Source organism: Medicago sativa, chromosome 5, assembly GCF_051527215.1.
Source record: "Medicago sativa cultivar Bolivia chromosome 5, Bolivia_mono, whole genome shotgun sequence".
Lineage (NCBI taxonomy): Eukaryota > Viridiplantae > Streptophyta > Magnoliopsida > Fabales > Fabaceae > Medicago > Medicago sativa.
This window is the reverse complement of record NC_140753.1, coordinates 49,928,027-49,945,711: the sequence shown is the minus strand read 5'-3', so window position 1 is coordinate 49,945,711 and position 17,685 is coordinate 49,928,027. Positions and strand designations below refer to the sequence as shown.

The 17,685-nt window shown below is 32.7% G+C and overlaps 3 protein-coding genes and 1 non-coding gene across 14 annotated transcripts; 1 reads left to right on the top strand and 3 right to left on the bottom strand.

Moving 5' to 3' along the window:
* Positions 1-633: 633 nt before the first annotated feature.
* On the bottom strand, positions 634-1,452 carry LOC146922709 (17.5 kDa class I heat shock protein-like). Its single transcript, XM_085715514.1, has one exon. The coding sequence runs from the start codon at positions 1,390-1,392 to the stop codon at positions 940-942; it is 453 nt and encodes a 150-aa protein (XP_085571640.1). The 5' UTR covers positions 1,393-1,452; the 3' UTR covers positions 634-939.
* Positions 1,453-2,820: 1,368 nt separating this feature from the next.
* Positions 2,821-2,914, top strand: TRNAY-GUA (transfer RNA tyrosine (anticodon GUA)). Its single transcript has 2 exons — positions 2,821-2,857; positions 2,879-2,914. It is a non-coding gene; the product is annotated as a tRNA-Tyr (tRNA).
* A 1,818-nt stretch (positions 2,915-4,732) lies between these two features.
* LOC146922707 (uncharacterized) lies at positions 4,733-11,205 on the bottom strand. 9 transcript variants are annotated; one of them, XM_085715503.1, is made up of 6 exons: positions 8,561-8,757; positions 7,304-7,658; positions 6,792-7,190; positions 5,933-6,668; positions 5,690-5,836; positions 4,733-5,441 (listed from the first exon to the last, which is right to left on the bottom strand). In XM_085715503.1, exons 2-6 carry the CDS (start codon positions 7,355-7,357, stop codon positions 4,981-4,983), a joined length of 1,797 nt encoding a protein of 598 aa, XP_085571629.1. In that variant the 5' UTR covers positions 7,358-7,658; positions 8,561-8,757; the 3' UTR covers positions 4,733-4,980. The 9 variants fall into 9 exon arrangements, with proteins under 9 accessions (XP_085571629.1, XP_085571634.1, XP_085571628.1 ...); XM_085715508.1 differs by having other exon boundaries at positions 5,933-7,216; positions 7,304-7,319; positions 7,518-7,658; XM_085715502.1 differs by lacking the exon at positions 8,561-8,757 and adding an exon at positions 11,107-11,205 and having other exon boundaries at positions 5,933-7,190.
* Positions 10,823-16,042, bottom strand: LOC146922706 (uncharacterized). Of its 3 annotated transcripts, none has more exons than XR_015012563.1 (5): positions 13,381-15,930; positions 12,440-12,532; positions 12,142-12,209; positions 11,858-12,049; positions 10,823-11,220 (listed from the first exon to the last, which is right to left on the bottom strand). XR_015012563.1 is itself a non-coding variant. In XM_085715510.1 (4 exons), the coding sequence occupies exons 1-4, from the start codon at positions 14,008-14,010 to the stop codon at positions 11,929-11,931; spliced, it is 912 nt and encodes a 303-aa protein (XP_085571636.1). In that variant the 5' UTR covers positions 14,011-16,042; the 3' UTR covers positions 11,302-11,928. The 3 variants fall into 3 exon arrangements, 1 of the variants encoding a protein (XP_085571636.1); XR_015012564.1 differs by having other exon boundaries at positions 11,863-12,049; XM_085715510.1 differs by lacking the exon at positions 10,823-11,220 and having other exon boundaries at positions 11,302-12,049; positions 13,381-16,042.
* Positions 16,043-17,685: the final 1,643 nt, after the last annotated feature.

Here is a 17,685-nt window from a genome sequence, read left to right as displayed (position 1 = left end):
TCTCTTGAATTTGACTAGTTAATTGTTGAAGTGTCGAGTTGATGACATGTTAGTTACATGCGTTACGAGTGTAAAACATAAAAAAATCAATTTAATCTCTTAAATTTTTTTAAATTCCACAAACCATAATAATCTTTACAATTACAGAAACTTATCAGATCCAAAGCAGCTTATTAGATATTGTTGGTATTTGGATTAACACCAATGTTGCAACATATATCGTAGTTATTTTCATCAAACAACTTAGGTTTTAGAATATTTAACCTATGATATGGCTAAAAGTTAAAACACTGTCTAACAGAGTCAACAGGGCTGAAAGTAATTGGCTGAGAAGTGAGAAGCTTTAATTATCTCTTTTACACGTACTTGCATATTGGTTTGGAGCAATAGAAACAGACGAAGTTCTCCTAAGACAGTGGTCCCCTAAGAAGTTCCCAGAGGTTTATTGTTAAAAGCTGCGCTAGCAAGTTAAGAAATGTTAGGTGAAAATGTAAGTTTTTTTGTTTGTTTGTTTTTGATTTTCTGTGCTCTCAAAGAAAAATATTCATTATAATTTAGAGATCAACCAATATATAATAAAATCTAACTAATAAGTGTTTAAATTTAGAAAAAATAAAATCAACTGATTGATAGTTCAATCAAAAGAAACTTTCATTATATTCAAAAGCTCTTTGCATACACACTATCCTTTGATTAACATAAATATCAAACAGAACAGAAGACAAACACTCACAAACCACACACCATACATAATATACTTTGTCTCAATCAACTCAACCATACACACACATTTATTTTTATTCAATACATTTCATTAAAGGGTGATTACTCATCTCCAACCTTATTTTTCAAAATATACCCCACTAAGAGGGGAGAATCCATCTTATGTGTCCCATTGATTCGTGGACGGAGAGTTATCACCGTTGCGATTTTGAAGACTTAGCCTGTAATCTGAACAGGCTTCACATCAGGCTTCTTAATCTCCACCTTAGGAACACTAACAGTAAGCACACCATTCTCCATCCCAGCTTTCACCTCATCCACTTTAACATTCTCCGGTAACCTAAATCGTCGGAGAAAACTTCCCTGGCTTCGCTCAACGCGATGCCAGGTATCATTCTTGTCTTCCTTCTCAATTTTCCTCTCTCCACTTATCTTCAAAACACGATCCTCTTCGATCTCAACCTTCACTTCCTCCTTCTTCACACCGGGAAGATCGGCCTTGAAGATGTGTGCTTCTGGTGTTTCCTTCCAGTCAATGCGTGCGTTGGCGAACGATGAAGTTTCGTTGTTGGTAGGGAAGTTTTGGAATGGGTCCCATAAGTCAAGAGAGAATGGGTCGAAGATGTTGCTTCTTCGTCCTGTTCCGAACACACTTGGAATGATAGACATTATTGTTGTTGTTGTTATAGTAACAGTGAAGTGTTGTTTGTTGTTGATGTCTTTGTTGATGAATGAATGATTTTGATGAGGAAATGGTGTGTGTGTGAGAGAGTATTATATAGAGGACGATGGGGATGATTTGGTCACTATAGGTGATATTCGTGATGGTTCAGGAAAGATGAAGAAAAACACTTTTGGAGAAAAGGGAAGAAGGGTTTAGAGGGTTCTGCGGAGTGTTTAATCAAAGTGACATGCATGGATGTGAAAGTGGTGGAATAATATAGAGATTTCAAGAAATTTCGAGAGTTTGGTGTTACTATTTTTAAGAAGATGACAAGGATTCGTTGTTTAAAATGGAATGATGTTTTTAATCTCCGCAAAATCACAAGCCGTTAAATTATTGTTCATAAATTCTAATTCATTTGGTCTTATAAATTGTGTGATTGTACTTGATTTTACTTCACAAAACCGGTTGGTAAGAATTAAGATCTTTCAAAAAAAAAAAAATTGGTTAGTAAGGTGAAAAAATTGGTAAGAATTAAGAACTTTTTTTTATCAAGTGATTTTCGTGATAATGTGCAAGAAGCAGGGATTTTTTGGTCAGACGTTGTGATTAAGTTTAATCACAATTTTTTCATTATGTATGTGTGATTTTTCAATAATTATTGTCCTTTCTTCTTTTAGAAAAATGTAGTCCTTCTCAAATTTCAATAAAAATTTTAGTCTAAAATGTTATTGAAATTTGTACGAATAGCTTATGCTTTGAAAACTTTTTATAAAAATTGGATGGTTTTAATCCTCAAAATAGTTCATATAAAATGCAAGACAAACAAACAATAAGTTACGTCCCTAAGTACAACAATCATAAACCATTGACACATTTCATCGCTATGTATGATCCTTTGAACTTTATGTAGAATGTTAACAACCTCGTGTTAGAAGCCAAAACTGTAAAATACAAATTATATAAAAACACATAAATAGTCATAACACACTCTCTTATGTTTGACCATTTTACTTTGATACGACTTTGAGGACTATTTGTCCCACTATAAAAACCCTTGTCTCCAATCTCATAAATGGTGAAACCTAGTCAAATCTAAACATAAATGTTTTCTTAATTCTTTTTCACAACCTAATTCTTTTTCAAATTGAAAAATACAAAATTAATATCGAAACTAAAATGTGATAACTAAGTGGTTTAATTAATTTTGGTAAAAAAAAAGTGGTTTAATTAACTTCACCTCTAAAAAAAAAAGAGTAGTTCAACTTCATAATACTACAAGATTTCATTTGTTTCATTAAAAAACGTTCAAATATCAATCAAATGAAAATAATTGATTGGATGGATGTGTGTACCTTGGAAAATAGAGCAAAAGTGTGGTTCGTACCAGTATAATATGTATATATGCATTTGGTTTCAACTCATGAACACAACCGACCTTAGCTCAGTTGGTAGAGCGGAGGACTGTAGTGGGTTAATAGCCTGATAGATATCCTTAGGTCACTGGTTCGAATCCGGTAGGTCGGATTTCCTTTTTTTCCTCCTTAATGCTGTTTGATCTGATAAGTATTCTACAGCACCTAATGATCGAATCTTATATTATACTCTTATATTATACATTTTTTCTACAGCACCTAATGATCGAATCTTATGAATCTTATATTATACATTTTTTTAACAACTAATTTATTAATTAATCCTTTGTGCTGTTTAATGATCTAAGCATCTTCCATTTCCCCCATTATAATGCATTGTAAACAGATATATATATTTTGACTAACTCGCCATTAGATTGCATATACCATACAATTTCCTCAGTTGACTTTAATTTGATGGTATATATATAAAGGAACGAGTAATATACTGATTAATACTCCCTCCGGTCACTATTATAAGCAAAAGTTCACTTTTTAGATTCATTCAATAAATGATGTATGTGGTTAGACCACATACATCATTTATTGAATGAACCTAAAAAGTCAACTTTTGCTTATAATAATGACCGGAGGGAGTATGTTACATGCAAATCATACTGTTAGGAGTTGACTTTTTCGTTCTTTATACACAGATTCCAAACTTGCTGTCTCAACATTGCTCACAAAAACCAATTAGTTTAGGAAAAAAAAATGACTAGTCTTTTCTTTTGTAAGTTATAACGAACAACAATTGAGATTTTCGTCGAAAGAGTTACCTAAATTAAGTGCCTAACAAGTAACATTTCCTCTTACAAGATTGACTCTAATAGAAAGTCACATGTAGATGTGTTTATTTGGAATGCAGTGCAGCATGGCAATTGCACTGTTTGTTCAGAAGAAGTTAACTGCAGCGCAGATTGTAAAATAAGATGTGTTTATTTGGTAGAGTGGAAGGCTGTGCAGAATTATGCAGCAAATGGTATGACGGTGGATATCAGTCATACGGTTGGCGGGTCTGCAGTGAGTAGAGAGTTTCAGTGCTTCGTTCATGCTAGTTTTTATATCGATTAGAAGGCATCAAGGTGCTATATTTGCCACTGGGAAGGAACTTTTGTGAAGTCTTTATCAGAATGGAATTGTCCGGAGCTGCTAGTTTATGAAGGTGAGGCAACGGGGCTCGTAAATGCTATTAGACAGGTTCAAGAGATTGGACTGTCAAGTGTAACTTTTTTATCTGACACTCAAACTCTGTTAACAGTATCGAAGGTAGAGCTGAAGGTTCATCGGAGTTTAACACTCTTGTTTCTAGTATTAGAAGTATTTTAGACTTCGAGGTGAAGTTTGTTTGGAGGCAAGTGAATTTGGCTGCTCACTTGTTAGCTAGAGCAGTCATTTCGTATCCTAGTCGCCAAATCTTTTATTATGTTCCTCATTAATGAAATGAGTTTAGTGTGTTTGGTTCAAAATATTTTATAGCATGTTTGGATTTAAGGTTGAACACATATGAATGTACATCGAAATGAAACCGTACTGTTGTAGCTTTTGCGGTGACTTGTCTTGGGACGCGGTATCACAGTAAATACATAACTGATACATGCATTTGCTCTTCCCATTGCTACAAAACAAACTAGGGGCCAACCCTTATTACAACCGGTAATGGAAATGAACCGTGGCATATTTGATCATTTTACTAGCTGAACTATATAGTTCCTCCCTATAAATTGAAAGATCCCATAGTGAAAAGGGAATTTGGTGCTATATAGTTCTAATTCATATACATCAACTTCTAGCTAAGCTTCCTTTTTTAACAGGTAGCTCTTTATTCAGATAAATTTCAAATCACAATTAATATAGCGACAACATTATTCACAAAAATGTTGGATAGTACTAATGAAACCCAGATGGTCATATCAAGTTCCACACACAAAAGTTGGAGAAAATGCATAACTCATCACTTAACAAACCAAGAGACATTATTCATCGCATAACGCAAAGTTTCATCTTATTGTATAAACAAATGAAATATTGTAAATTACCAAAATAAATAGTTTTCTAATGAGTTGTTACTTTAAGAGCAACCACCCTCTTATTTATAAACAAATGAAACATTGTAAAATACCGAAAGAAAACAGTTTTCTAATGAGTTGTTTCTTTTACGAGCAACTGTCAACCTGAATTTCACCTCCTTCTCCGGATCCTGCTATTCGGTGCAACACTTGCACTGCTTCTATGACCTCTGCTGGAATTTGAACCTCCTTGGCTTACCGATCTTTTAACATAGCTCCGCTTCTTGCTGTTCCCTAGTGCAGCTTTTGCAACACTATCGGTCAATATTTCCCGCATCGCCCTTTTAGCCTTGATGGGTTGTTTATTCAGATACACCAGCTTTGGAAGGAGACCGGATACTGCTTTGTTTAGTTGTTCATCACCAATGTTTCTCTGAATAGCATTTCCGAGTAGATTAAGTGCCTGGAGTGAGTTGTAGTTAGCCACTAGCTGGCCTAATGCTTTTGCTGTCGTGATTTTGTTGAAACTCAAGTCCAAAACTGTTAGCTTAAACAACCTATGAAGCCCCTCAACATCACTTATCTTGTTCCCAGCAAGATATAGCTCTTTGACAATTGTACAACTGGACAAACCTGACAAATCACATAGTGAATAATTGTAACGCTCTTGAAAAAAAAATAAAAATAAAGACAAACAAATTTCGTATTCAAATTTCATTATTTTTTTTTTGTCTTAACCCTCTGGTTTATAGGAGAAGGGGACTATGATACTATGGATTTCGGCCAAGGGGTAAGTAAAGTCGGGCCAAAGATTGTTTCGATCAGGATTCAAACAAGGGATAGACAAAGTCCTTTGAGAATATGTTAACATAGACACTAACCTTGTCCAATTCTTGAGATGCAGTTGCAACTTAGGTCAAGTACTCTAAGCCGAGTCAATTCTTTGAGGCCCTCAATGGTGCTAATCTTGTTTCTTGACAAATTAAGTGTTTGAACACTCTTTGGTAGACATCCTGGTGAGATCGTAACTGCAGAACAATAATAAAGAAAGTGAGTCAAATTGAGTTAGTTATTAATTTTTGATGTACTAAGGGATACATTATATTCTACTCTCGAAGTTATACCTATGAAATTGTTGGACAGATTGACTGAGCGGAGATTGGAAAAGTGTGAGATCACAGGGATGGCTTTTATACCAACACCGGATATGTGAGCAACCGTTGAAGCTGTATTTAAAGACTGGACTATACTATTGGCTAACAAAATATCCTTCGGAATATTGGAATTTGAATGAGTCAATTGAGAAGTGCTTATTATCATTGATCTACCGGCATCAGGAGAAGGTGGGAAGGAAATGCTTCCGGCAATGTCATCAAGAGGATCATCCTCCGGCGCTGGTTCCTGAATTTCAAGATCTTTGACCCATGCATCCACCCTCGCATAAGATGTCTCTGTCGAAAAAGCAAACCATTGGTTTTGAAATCTGCTCTGCCTTTGATCATCATCGTTGATTCTTTTATTAGGGGAGCGCGTAGTAATTGATGCAGACGATTGCATGTGTCTCAGTGCCTTGATTTGTTTTGGTCCGAGGGTGTCTGAAGAATACCCTAATTGATTGCTTAAGGAACCAATAGCAGGAACAAGTTTTGATTTTCTAGAGAATGTTCTATGTATGTTCCTATGGCTCCATAGGAACAACTTCCACCACAGTTTTTTACTTCCAGAAGGGAGTACTTGACTTGAAGAATGCCGTTTCAACATTACTCTATCAGCACTGCGGTGACTTGTCATAGACCTAGACCTCTTAAGATTAACCATTGGGTTTACTGATAAATCTCGAAAGTCTTCAAAAGACTGTGCCTGCAAAGGAGACAAGTATTCATTTATCTGCATACGAACATCCCTTCTTTCAAGGTTAGAGCACGATCTCTTGAGCTTTGGCGAAGCCAAGAAATCAGTCTTCCCAATACCAGGATCACTCACATGTCCACTATTGTTTGTATCAGCACTCTTTCGGCTGTACCTATCGCTTTGATCTTCAAACTCATCGGTGGCTTTGTCGTTATCTGTTGGATCATACGTTTCTTTGCTTGCAACAGGTTCATCGAGTTTAAGATATAAATCTGAGAGTTCCTTCTTGATTGAGGGAGAACTTTCATTTTCATTCTCATCTCCACCTTCATAAGCTTCTCCTCCTTCAGCCTTCACAGGACTCTCAAGACTCATAACCCTAACATTGCTCCTCGAATTTTTCTGAAAACCATCGGTTACAGTAAGATCAAAAGTTGTCGGCTCTGAATTACACGTCCTGGATGATACCGAGTGTTGTAGTTTGGCAAGTAGAGTATCGAAATTCTCCTTAGAATACTTTTCTTTCCCCACCTAAAGAAACAACCAACATAGAGACACTAAAGCAGGTTAGCCACAAGTGTTAAAGGAACTACAAAACAAAAATAAAATTACACTATGTCTGAATATAATTGACTGTTAGTTACCTTTTTTTTCACTTTCCTTTCATTCAAAACAGAAAAGCACCTTAGTATTTCCATCCTTAAATATGAACCTATACTAAATCCTTATAATTCAATCTTCTTAGCTATTCCTTTTCAGTCAAATTGCCGCTTGCATCACATTTACAATAGCCATTACATTGAATCGATCAATTGTTAACCATAATCAGTAGGAAGGGGTAGAAAAAGACATAGAAACCTGTTTGAACAAAATCGAAAACCGGAAAACAGATGACCAAAGCCTGTTCCGGTTGGTTTAGCTATCTCTACAAATTTGGCCAGAGCTGTGTTTGCAGTATAACTCTTTGTCCTTTTCAAATCTCCATCAATATCTTTTCACCTATTAATTCAAAACCAATTATGAGATAAGCAAAAATTTCAAATATTCATCAAGTAAAGTTCAATAAATCCCGAAATTTTGTTTTAACATACAAAAAAAATCTCAAATTGCTTGAAAATCGAGACTAAAAACAGACAATACCTAAAATCTCAAATTGCTTGAAAATCGAGACTAAAAACAGACAATACCTTATAAAGGAAGTTCGGTAGACTTGAGTTTAACAAATCCAGAATCATATCATTTTATAAAATTCAAAACAATAAATTAAATTCCTAAAACCTTCTAAAGCCAACATGCACAAAAACTTTTTGACAAATGTTTCTTGGAATTCAATGATCTCTATCAATAATAAAACACAACAATTTGTATATTCCAAATATGTTTTTCACCTACTCAGATGAAGACCATTTACCAAATAAGCAAATATCCTAAATATTCATCAAGGAAAATCCAACATGCACACTCATCAATAAATCCTAATTAAATTGAAAATTTACACTAAATAGTTTATAAACACTCACTTTTCTCAACGAATACGGACAATATATACCTTGTAAAAACAGCTCATAATCGTATCATTTTATAAATTAATTTCTTCTAAAACACTCTAAAGTCAACATATATAATATACAAAGATAAAAATCACGTACCTAGCGTAAGTGGTTGATGCGCATTGTATTATATGTGAGTGTTGTAAATCTTTGATACAGAGTTTCATTCATACTTATAGAAAGAAAAAAAAAAATACAAAGACAACAGACTTTTTGACGAATGAGTCATGAAATTCAACGATCTCTATCAATAATAAATCACAAAAGTTTGAAACAAATAATGAATAAAGTAACAGAAGACATAATGAAACATTAATTGTTATAAGAGTCAAAAGAGTGAGAGTATCTAACCTCAAATGAATAGATAAGCTCAAAACATGGCGTGAATTATGCAAAACATTGATGTGAAGCTTATAAGGAAACAGAAGAAAGGTGATAAAGATGAGTGAAAATGTTGAAGAGGTTTAAGAATATGCTAGAGAAAGAGGTGGTGATTGCTTTGAAGCGAAAAGAGTGACTATAGAGAATTTATTTGAATTGAAGTGAAGACACGACACACATGTTTATTTAAAGTCAAATTTGTAACTTCGAGGGGCACGGAACAACATGAATATCAATGTGTACTTCTTCTATTTGTAGCAATTTAAAAAAAAAAAAAAAATAATTCTTTTACTAGTAGTAAAATTTTATTTCAGTCTTTTAATGGTGAATTTTTTAGTACAATTAGAATTTTCTAGTAGCAATAAAACAAAATTTATATTGGTCAAAAAAAATTATAAACTTGATAAAAAAACAAAATTTATAAATTAATTAAAATTAATAATTTATTAATAAATTCTATTTATTGATATTTTAATTACAAAATATTAATTATTTAATATTTTTTGGTCAATATTCTTTTAGGATATACTTGTATTCATAAAAAAAAATTGTTTATGCTTCCTTTTTTTCTTGATGAATCTACATAAGTACTAGCTTCTAGTCCTTGCATTTTTATATTTATTATCGTTTAAAAAATTCATAATAAAAATCATATTAAATCAAATTTCAGGTTATATCCATCATACTTCATATATTCTTTATCTACCAGGATCATATCATTCAAGAGTTAATGTATTTAGTCTATATATAGACCAAATACATTAAGGGCCCGTTTGTTTCAGATTTTTTCCATAAAATAATCTATTTTTTTCCTTAAAAAAATCACTTTTTTCATTTTTGAGTGTTTGTTTAGGATTTTTAGAACAATCATTTTATCAAAAAAATCTATTTTGACTCTAAAATGAAAAGCTATTAGGATTAGCTTTTCTCAAAATCTATTTTTTTCAACAACAAGGAGATAACACATGTGCATGTTAGAACTCATTTTTTTAAAATAAATGGATTTTTATGGATAGTAGACAAACACAAATAACTTCAGATTTTTTTAAAAATCTCTAAATAAAAATCTCTAGATTCTTTTGACACAAAATCTATTTTTTTAAAGCTGAAACAAACGCACCCTAAATGTTGAATGAACCTAAAAAACACTATTACTATTTTGCTTACAAATGTAACTTGGGGAAGTTAATTGCAACAACAAAGAAAGGAAAGGCATGAGTTTAGTTCAGTTGGTTTGAACAATGCATAATATATGCAAAGTCTGGAGTTCAAACACTACTGGTCACCACTAAAAAAAAAGGAACGGTATGAGATCTTTTAATGCGAAAAAAAAAATGTTCAGTTTAAGACATGTGAATGTGAAAGTGTGAGACAATTATTAAGCTTTAAGACATGATGAGCGAGAAGAGAGGAGAAAAAAACGGCAGCAACAATCAAACAACATGGACATGGACATGAATGAAAGGAAAACAATGTCTCAATATGATGAATGACTCTAACAAGTGATGGGCTAATACACCATAAGTAATGCGAACAAAAAAAAAGGTTAAAACAATAATTAAGGATTTATTGTAGTGGCTGAGAATTAGGAAATATTTTGTCAACGTAAATTATTCTAGTGATCAATAATGAATGATTGATATTTGATGTCAAACTAAATTTGACACCATAGTGTCATTTGATCATGTCTCTTCATATATAACAAAAATTCTTGTTGTTACCAAACCAAATTAAAGGAAAGGTAAGAAAATAACAAACAATAGATTGATATAAGTGATAAGGGATTTAGATCCCTTAAGCATGTGGTATGCGGTTCGATTCATGACTCATGTGTCCCATCGTTTTCCAATAGTGACAAACAGTGGTAAAAACTTTATATCAATATTTTAAATTTGTTTTTACGTTTGTCCATCACTCAACTTTGTCCATCACTCAAATTTCATTTTAACCATGTATGGTTAGTTGTTTTGCCATGTCGTCCTTTCCTTAATACATTGCATCCTATTGTTTACTAGTGACTAGTGTTTAGCATTGTTGTATTATAAAAAACAAAAAAGTGTTCTTTTGCCATGTCATCCTTTTCCTTAATACATTGCATTCTATTGTTTACTAGTGACTAGTGTTTAGCATTGTTGTATTATAAAAAAACAAAAAAGTGTCTCGGGGAGTATAGCTTAGTTGTTAGGAACGTCGCAATATGTAGGGATGAGGTTCGATCCTCGGATTCACAACTTAATAACCACTATAATTTATTTAACCGTGGTTGAATGCTCTGCTAAGGGTGAAACTTCAAACCATTCTTACAATATTGCTATTGTTGCTACCGACTTTGTAGAGTCCATATCTTCACTTAACATAATTATTTTCAAATTTAAAACCATACAAAAAATGTATTCTTAATTTCAATTATATATACATATACATCATTAAAAAAAGAGCAGTCAATAGGTCCCTAACCATAATAGATATAAGCTCTGGTAAAAATTGCATCAAGCTACTTGTTAAAGTGTTATTACCTTCTATCTGAAACTTAACTAGCTCCCTCCTTTTTGTCCTCGTTATGATATTTATTCTATATCATAATGAATTGTGAATATTTTTATTTCATTTCACTCTTAATGTTTTTATACCTGTTAAACACACAACAAAATTCAATAAGCTTTGATTCAATATTAAGATGGTGCCCTAAAGTCTTTTGATCCAACATGCAATTGAACTTAATTGCATTGAACTGTTTTATTATTGAGTATCTACTTTGAAGATAGATGTAAAAAGAAATTGTTTTCAAATTTTTCAACAATATCAATCATTTTACAGTATCCTTTTGTATTTGAATGCTCTCCTACAACTCTACCTCTGCAGCAGAAAGAAAAAAAAACAAAAGTAAAAGCGCGGTGAGAATGGGACTCGAATCCTCTACAGCTGCTCTATGGTGCAGCAGCCCTAGAGGGTCCAATTTTGGAGAGAATGTGTAGAGATGATAGAGAGAAAGGGAGGAATTAGGGCAAATTAAACCCCCCCTACACTTGCAAGAGTGGATCTCGTAAAACAACTATGGGGATCGTTAGATTCTCTCTCGCTCTCCAGGTCTAATGATCCCCACAACTACTGCACCATGCAGCTGCTGTAGGGGATCCAAGACTAAAAAAAAGTGAGAGAGAATAAGATTTTGAGAGAGATAGAGGGTGTAGAGGAATGCATTGAGAGAATCTATGAACAAAAATACGAAACAGACATGAGCCTTGAAAGGGACCGAAAACAAAGAACCTTACGTCGCACCATAGTTGTTTTCCTTTCTCTTTTGGCATTTGAACTAGGACTTGACCGAGAGTTATCTCTCAGCTTTGTGAATCCAATAGACAGGACGTCAAGATATTGTAGAACTCCTTAGCCTTTTCCACACAAAATGCATGCCCTGCATTCTTGATCACCACTATTTGAGCATTGTCCCCTAAATGCCTGTGATTCAAATCCAATGAGTTCAAAATTCAAAATTTAAAAAGTAACAATTAACAAAACAAGTATAATGAGAGTGTTATTAAAATATTAACCTTTTCAATCTGTGGCCAAGCTCCAAAGGGAATACTTGATCATGTTCTCCCCAAATAATTAATGTAGGCTGCATAGAAGATGAAATTATGCCTCTTAATTTAACCATTACAAAATTATTACAATGGAAAAAGCATTAACTATGTAGCACAGACAATTCATATTGAACTCGTGTCCAGTGTCTGACACGTGTTTATCTCTAAAACTTACACTTGTGACTACATATAATTATTCGATTATATGTAGTGACAATGCTTCATAAAACATAAATATCCAACTAAGAGAAAAGTAGAAATGAACCTGAGATATCTTAGGGAGGTCAGAAAGTTTTCTGTCCTTTGCAATGGCTCGGATCAATTCTCTTTTTTCTTGTACATACTCCCTGCACATTGCCTACTCAAATTCATCAATTTTAGCACAATGTGGCCTCTTTATTTTCAATACCATAGTTTTAGTTATTAAAAGTTGCAGCTGAAACATATCTTATTCAACCATAACAGACACAACACATTGTTTTTAACCAACAAACATGCTTCTGGATACTATGGTAGACAAATTCAACTGTTTCATGAAAAATGAAGCAATCTAAGAAAAGAATAGTCAATTACAAGTTTATCCAGATTCAGTTTAAGAACTAAAATAAATTACTGAACAATCACAGAGATAGTGACATGATGATTGCTAACTAGCTAAAGTAGCTAAATTTGACAAAGTTACCTTTGACTCAGGTTTTAAAGTAAAAACATAAATAAAGACTATATCCTAAAGACCGAGTTTGGAGAAGCATACTCCCTAAACATGATTAAACATAATCATGATTAGTTTCCTATAATCATGTTTGCTCATAAAACTGCATTTGACTAAAATAATAAACAATTGAATCATTATATGTTTTTTTTTTTTTGAACAAGTGGATCATTATATGTTGAGTTGAGAAATCTACATTAAATTTTATTACTCTAATATCAATAGAAACTCATTCATATTATATCAAGGTAAAACTAATTTACACCAACATTTTGGTTTCTTTCTTTATTTTTTTTCCTATGTAGACAAAGTGGCGACACCTCAGACACAACTACGAGGTACCGAGTTAGAACAATGGTAAAGGTGTCTAATCAAACAATATCGGCATAGTCAGTTGACCTACGCTTTATATATACTTTAACTCTTGATTTTATCATATTCAGTAACAAGAATCAAAGACTTGCATGAAATTTATAAATAAGAAACAAACTTACATGAATGAAATCATGGAGGAAGCAAGAGGGCAACCAAGCCAAACGATGTGGCCGAAAAAAAGCATATCCAAAAAGTTCCCTAAGCTTTTGTGGAGTTTGTGGCACCAAAATATTAGCAGCTTCATCCAAATCAGAAACAGGAAATAACCCTTCTCTAATATCCTTCTCTTCCAAACTCACCCCTGATCCACAAATCACAACCTTCTCCACAAACTCTTTATACTTCACACCTAAACTATACGCTACAAACCCACCATAACTCAACCCCACAACACTCACACTCCTCACACACTGCATTTCCATTACTTTCATCACACACTCAGCTTGAAATCCTTCAGTTCTTTCGGGTCGGGACGTGTATGACCCTCCGAAGAAAACAAGGTCCGGTACATATACATTGAAGAGCTGTGTTAGATTGCGGATGAAGTGACCCCATTGCCATAAAGCATTGGCGCCGAGGCCATGGATTAGGAGTAGGTTTGGTTTTGATTCGGCTCGTGTTTTAGGTATCCAATAATGCATTATTGTTCCGTCTTTTAGGTCAGTTATTGTGGAACGGAGACCTGCACCGGTGAATGTTGACCGGTAGCACCAGTTTCTTGTTTCAGTTAAACTGAAACACTGCGTCATACTGTTTGGTAGTATTAACTAACTAACACAACTTTAATTTCTAGAACTCACTAGAAAAATAAAAGTTAAAATAACAAAAATGGTACTATAGATATGTCAAATGTGAATTATGAATTTGTGACCACTTGGAAATGAATGAGTGGTGAAGTTGAATTTGGTTTGGAGTTTGGACAATATATGTATGTTATGTTCTGTGTTGGAAAAAAAAAAAGAATTATACCTGCGTGGCCATGTTTATTTTGTGTTGTGTAAAAGAGAGATTGGTGAAAGATATGGATTAAGGGAGCAATATGGATCACATATTTCGTCACGTGTTCAATGGAGATTTGTCTAGATTAATTATTCTCATTCTTCAATTATCATTGTTAGGTGCCGGTCTTCTATGGACACAATGGTAGATAAAAATATTTGGACGCACCTATATCAAATGAAAAATTAAAAGAGTATAAAATTAAATAATATTGATTTATGTGTTTAAATTATTTTGTTTTAATTGTTTTCATTTGATTTGAGTGTGCGCCTAAATTTTTTATTTGAAGTTACAACCATAAAAGACTTGCTCCATTGTTACTCTATCCATCCTTCATTTCAAAATTTTGTTTCTTTAAAATATGTGCAAGTAGCAAGGACATTGAGTCTAGTGATGTCTTGAAGATTGTCTCTTAAAAGAGATACCCAAAGAGAAAAATAAGGAAGAAAAGAAAAATGCAATGTTAGTGTGGAGTTATTTTCCACCGACAATTTATTACAACTTTTTAAGGCATGACATTTTTTTTTTCTCATCTCATTTGGTTCTCGCGCAAACCTTCACTTTTTTCATTTTATCTTTATTTGGATTGTATAATTCAAAGCATTTTTATTATGTTACATATTATATAATCTTGAATCTCCTAAAACCTGAGAAAAACACATTCAAATTACTCTAATTCCTCCGATTCTTGTTTCAAAATGGTTAAAAAAACATAAACTAAAACAAGTAGTAACAATTATATAACATGAATTATGTCAAACCCTCAAGCGTATCAGTGTCTAAGAGCAATTATAGTCCATATGTTGTCATAAATTCAGATTATATAATCCCAATTCATAAAACACAAGTTCAGACTATATATATCGAATTGTATTATAGAGATTGAACCTATTTGTGACAGTATACACAATTTTTAGGCAAATTTAAATCAGATTTTTTGAATACTGTCTTATCATAAATCATGTCTCATTGTCTATAATTAAATTGTAATTATTATATATTAGCATAATAGTAACAGTTTTACATCAGATCTATTCTTGAAATAGTAGTTTACAACAATTGATTCATTTTAGCAAAACAATAATAGTAGTATGAATGAGATTTCAGTTTTAATAACAACAATAAAAAAATGTATGAAGCGTTTCCAAGACCAAATGATATAGAAGTTAAACCATAAATCAGGATAATGGACGCAAAACAAACAATAATAATTAAAAATCAACCTTAATCACAACAAATATTAATTATGAAATTATTAAATGTAACCAAAACAGGGGTTCCAGAATAACAGAAAAACCGTAAATCTGGAACACTGTACCCCAAAGATTTTGGTCAGAAAATAAATATATGCCCCCAGAACAAAGTTGTCAAGTAATCAATCCGAAGATCTCAGATCTTACAACTGAAAGAAGAGGCAATTTACACTCACAAATTTTTTAAAACCCACGCAATAACTCATTCAAACTCAACAATCACCCTTAAAAATACAAATATAGATGAATAAACCTTTCATGTTAATCTTGAACAAAGGTTTCTATTAGAATCCATAAAACCTTTGGAAGGAATTAGGGATTAAATTGAAGGAAACCTTTGGTTCCCGATTAACATGACATGTTTTAGTCGTAATATTAAATGGAATTAGTGTGACAAACCAGCAATCTTGCGCACTCTAGTTTCATTTTGCTGTATAAATAGGAGGAGGCTAGGGAAACATTGGGCCAATATCTTGCTCGGTTTCTGTTTATGGGCTCTTCAAACTATGAGACTTGTTAATTGGTATTTGCACCCTACATGTACACGTGAAATGGAAAATTTACCCCTAATTTGTTTAATAAAATTATTTTTAAATACGTGTGTTTATCATAACAGTCGATAAAAACATTAGATATAAAATTCATTTTGCAACCAAACAATTCGGCTAAAATAGTTAATGAGCTTCATCTAAGACGAATTGTTCAGTCGAATCTGAATTTGATTCTTAGATTGAGCAGGTTTTTGTCAAACTTCATATTTTATTTTTTTTTGGTGCAATGTCAAACTTCATATTACTCCAGTAAACCGGAAGTTAATACAAAAAAAATTTACAGATTGTATTTTCTTTCACCAGTGACGTCATTTTTTCTTCACTCTAATAGCCATTTTAAATATTTTTACGATAGTTAATGTAAAAATTACTTTTACGATATGGGTAAAAATATTCTTTTTTTTTTTTACAAAAAATATGATATTCGTTCAAATTGATAAAGTACATCGATACAATGCAAATTCTCTAAAAACAAAAAGGATGAATCTGCGAACAAACTCACAACATCCATGTTAATAGCATAAAATGATAGTACAAAAGCCTACACATATGACAATATTCATGTCTCCAGAATACCCATGTTTCCAGATCTGCAACGAGGACGACGCCAAAGTCATTGTTTGGATCTGAGCTGAACTGACAATCTGAACCAAACAAAAAAGACAAACAACGCCGCAGAAAGACGATGAACAAAACAATGTCGCACTAAGACGACGAAATCAAGAAAGAAAAAACGAAATAGATGTGAAAATCACTTATTTCAATAAAAGAGAAAAAGAAGAACGAGTTAGAGGGGTGATTTTGGGTCAAAAATTTGACCATAAATCACCATTCTTTAATGGATGAAGGAAAAGAAAATGAGATTTTTGTGAAGGCTCACAAGAGAGAAGATAATGAGATTCACAATAAAAGTCTCACATTGGCCGTCTTGGTCCACACACTAAAATTTGAGAGAAGTATTTTTCTAAAAAAAAGATAAACTCAACCCTGACCTATAAATCACAAGGAGCGTTATTTGAACAACCGTTTGGTTAACAACTTATGAGACAACCATGATTTACAAAGAAAATTTAGGTATTTGCATAAAAACCAAAGCAATAGAGAAATAAAGTAAAAAATAAGATGAGTATTACAAAGAAAGTTATCGCAAAATAGATGTTCAAATATCATTTCTCATAAATCACAACCTTCTCCACAAACTTTTTAGACTTCACAGTCAAACTATACGAGACAAACCCACATAACACAACCCCACAACACTCACACACCTCACATTTAAACTATATAACTCAAACCCACCATAGTGCTTAGAATATTATTTATATGAAATGTATATTAAGGTTTTCAACAATAACTCGTGTGTGTTAGTTGATATTTTAGATTTTTATTGTGTCTTCTTCTTATGCTACTAGCCACGATTGCAAGTGGTTTATTATAAGCATATGCCTGTGGATGTAGAAAATAGATAATTTGAAGTGGTTTTCATTTGCTAAATATTAAAGAATTATCTTATTGATGTGTATAAATACTAAATACATTTATAATAAGAGATTAAATGGGATGTAAAGTAGGAACAAAATTGACTCGAAAGGCTAAATAGATATAGGTATAAATATAGGTA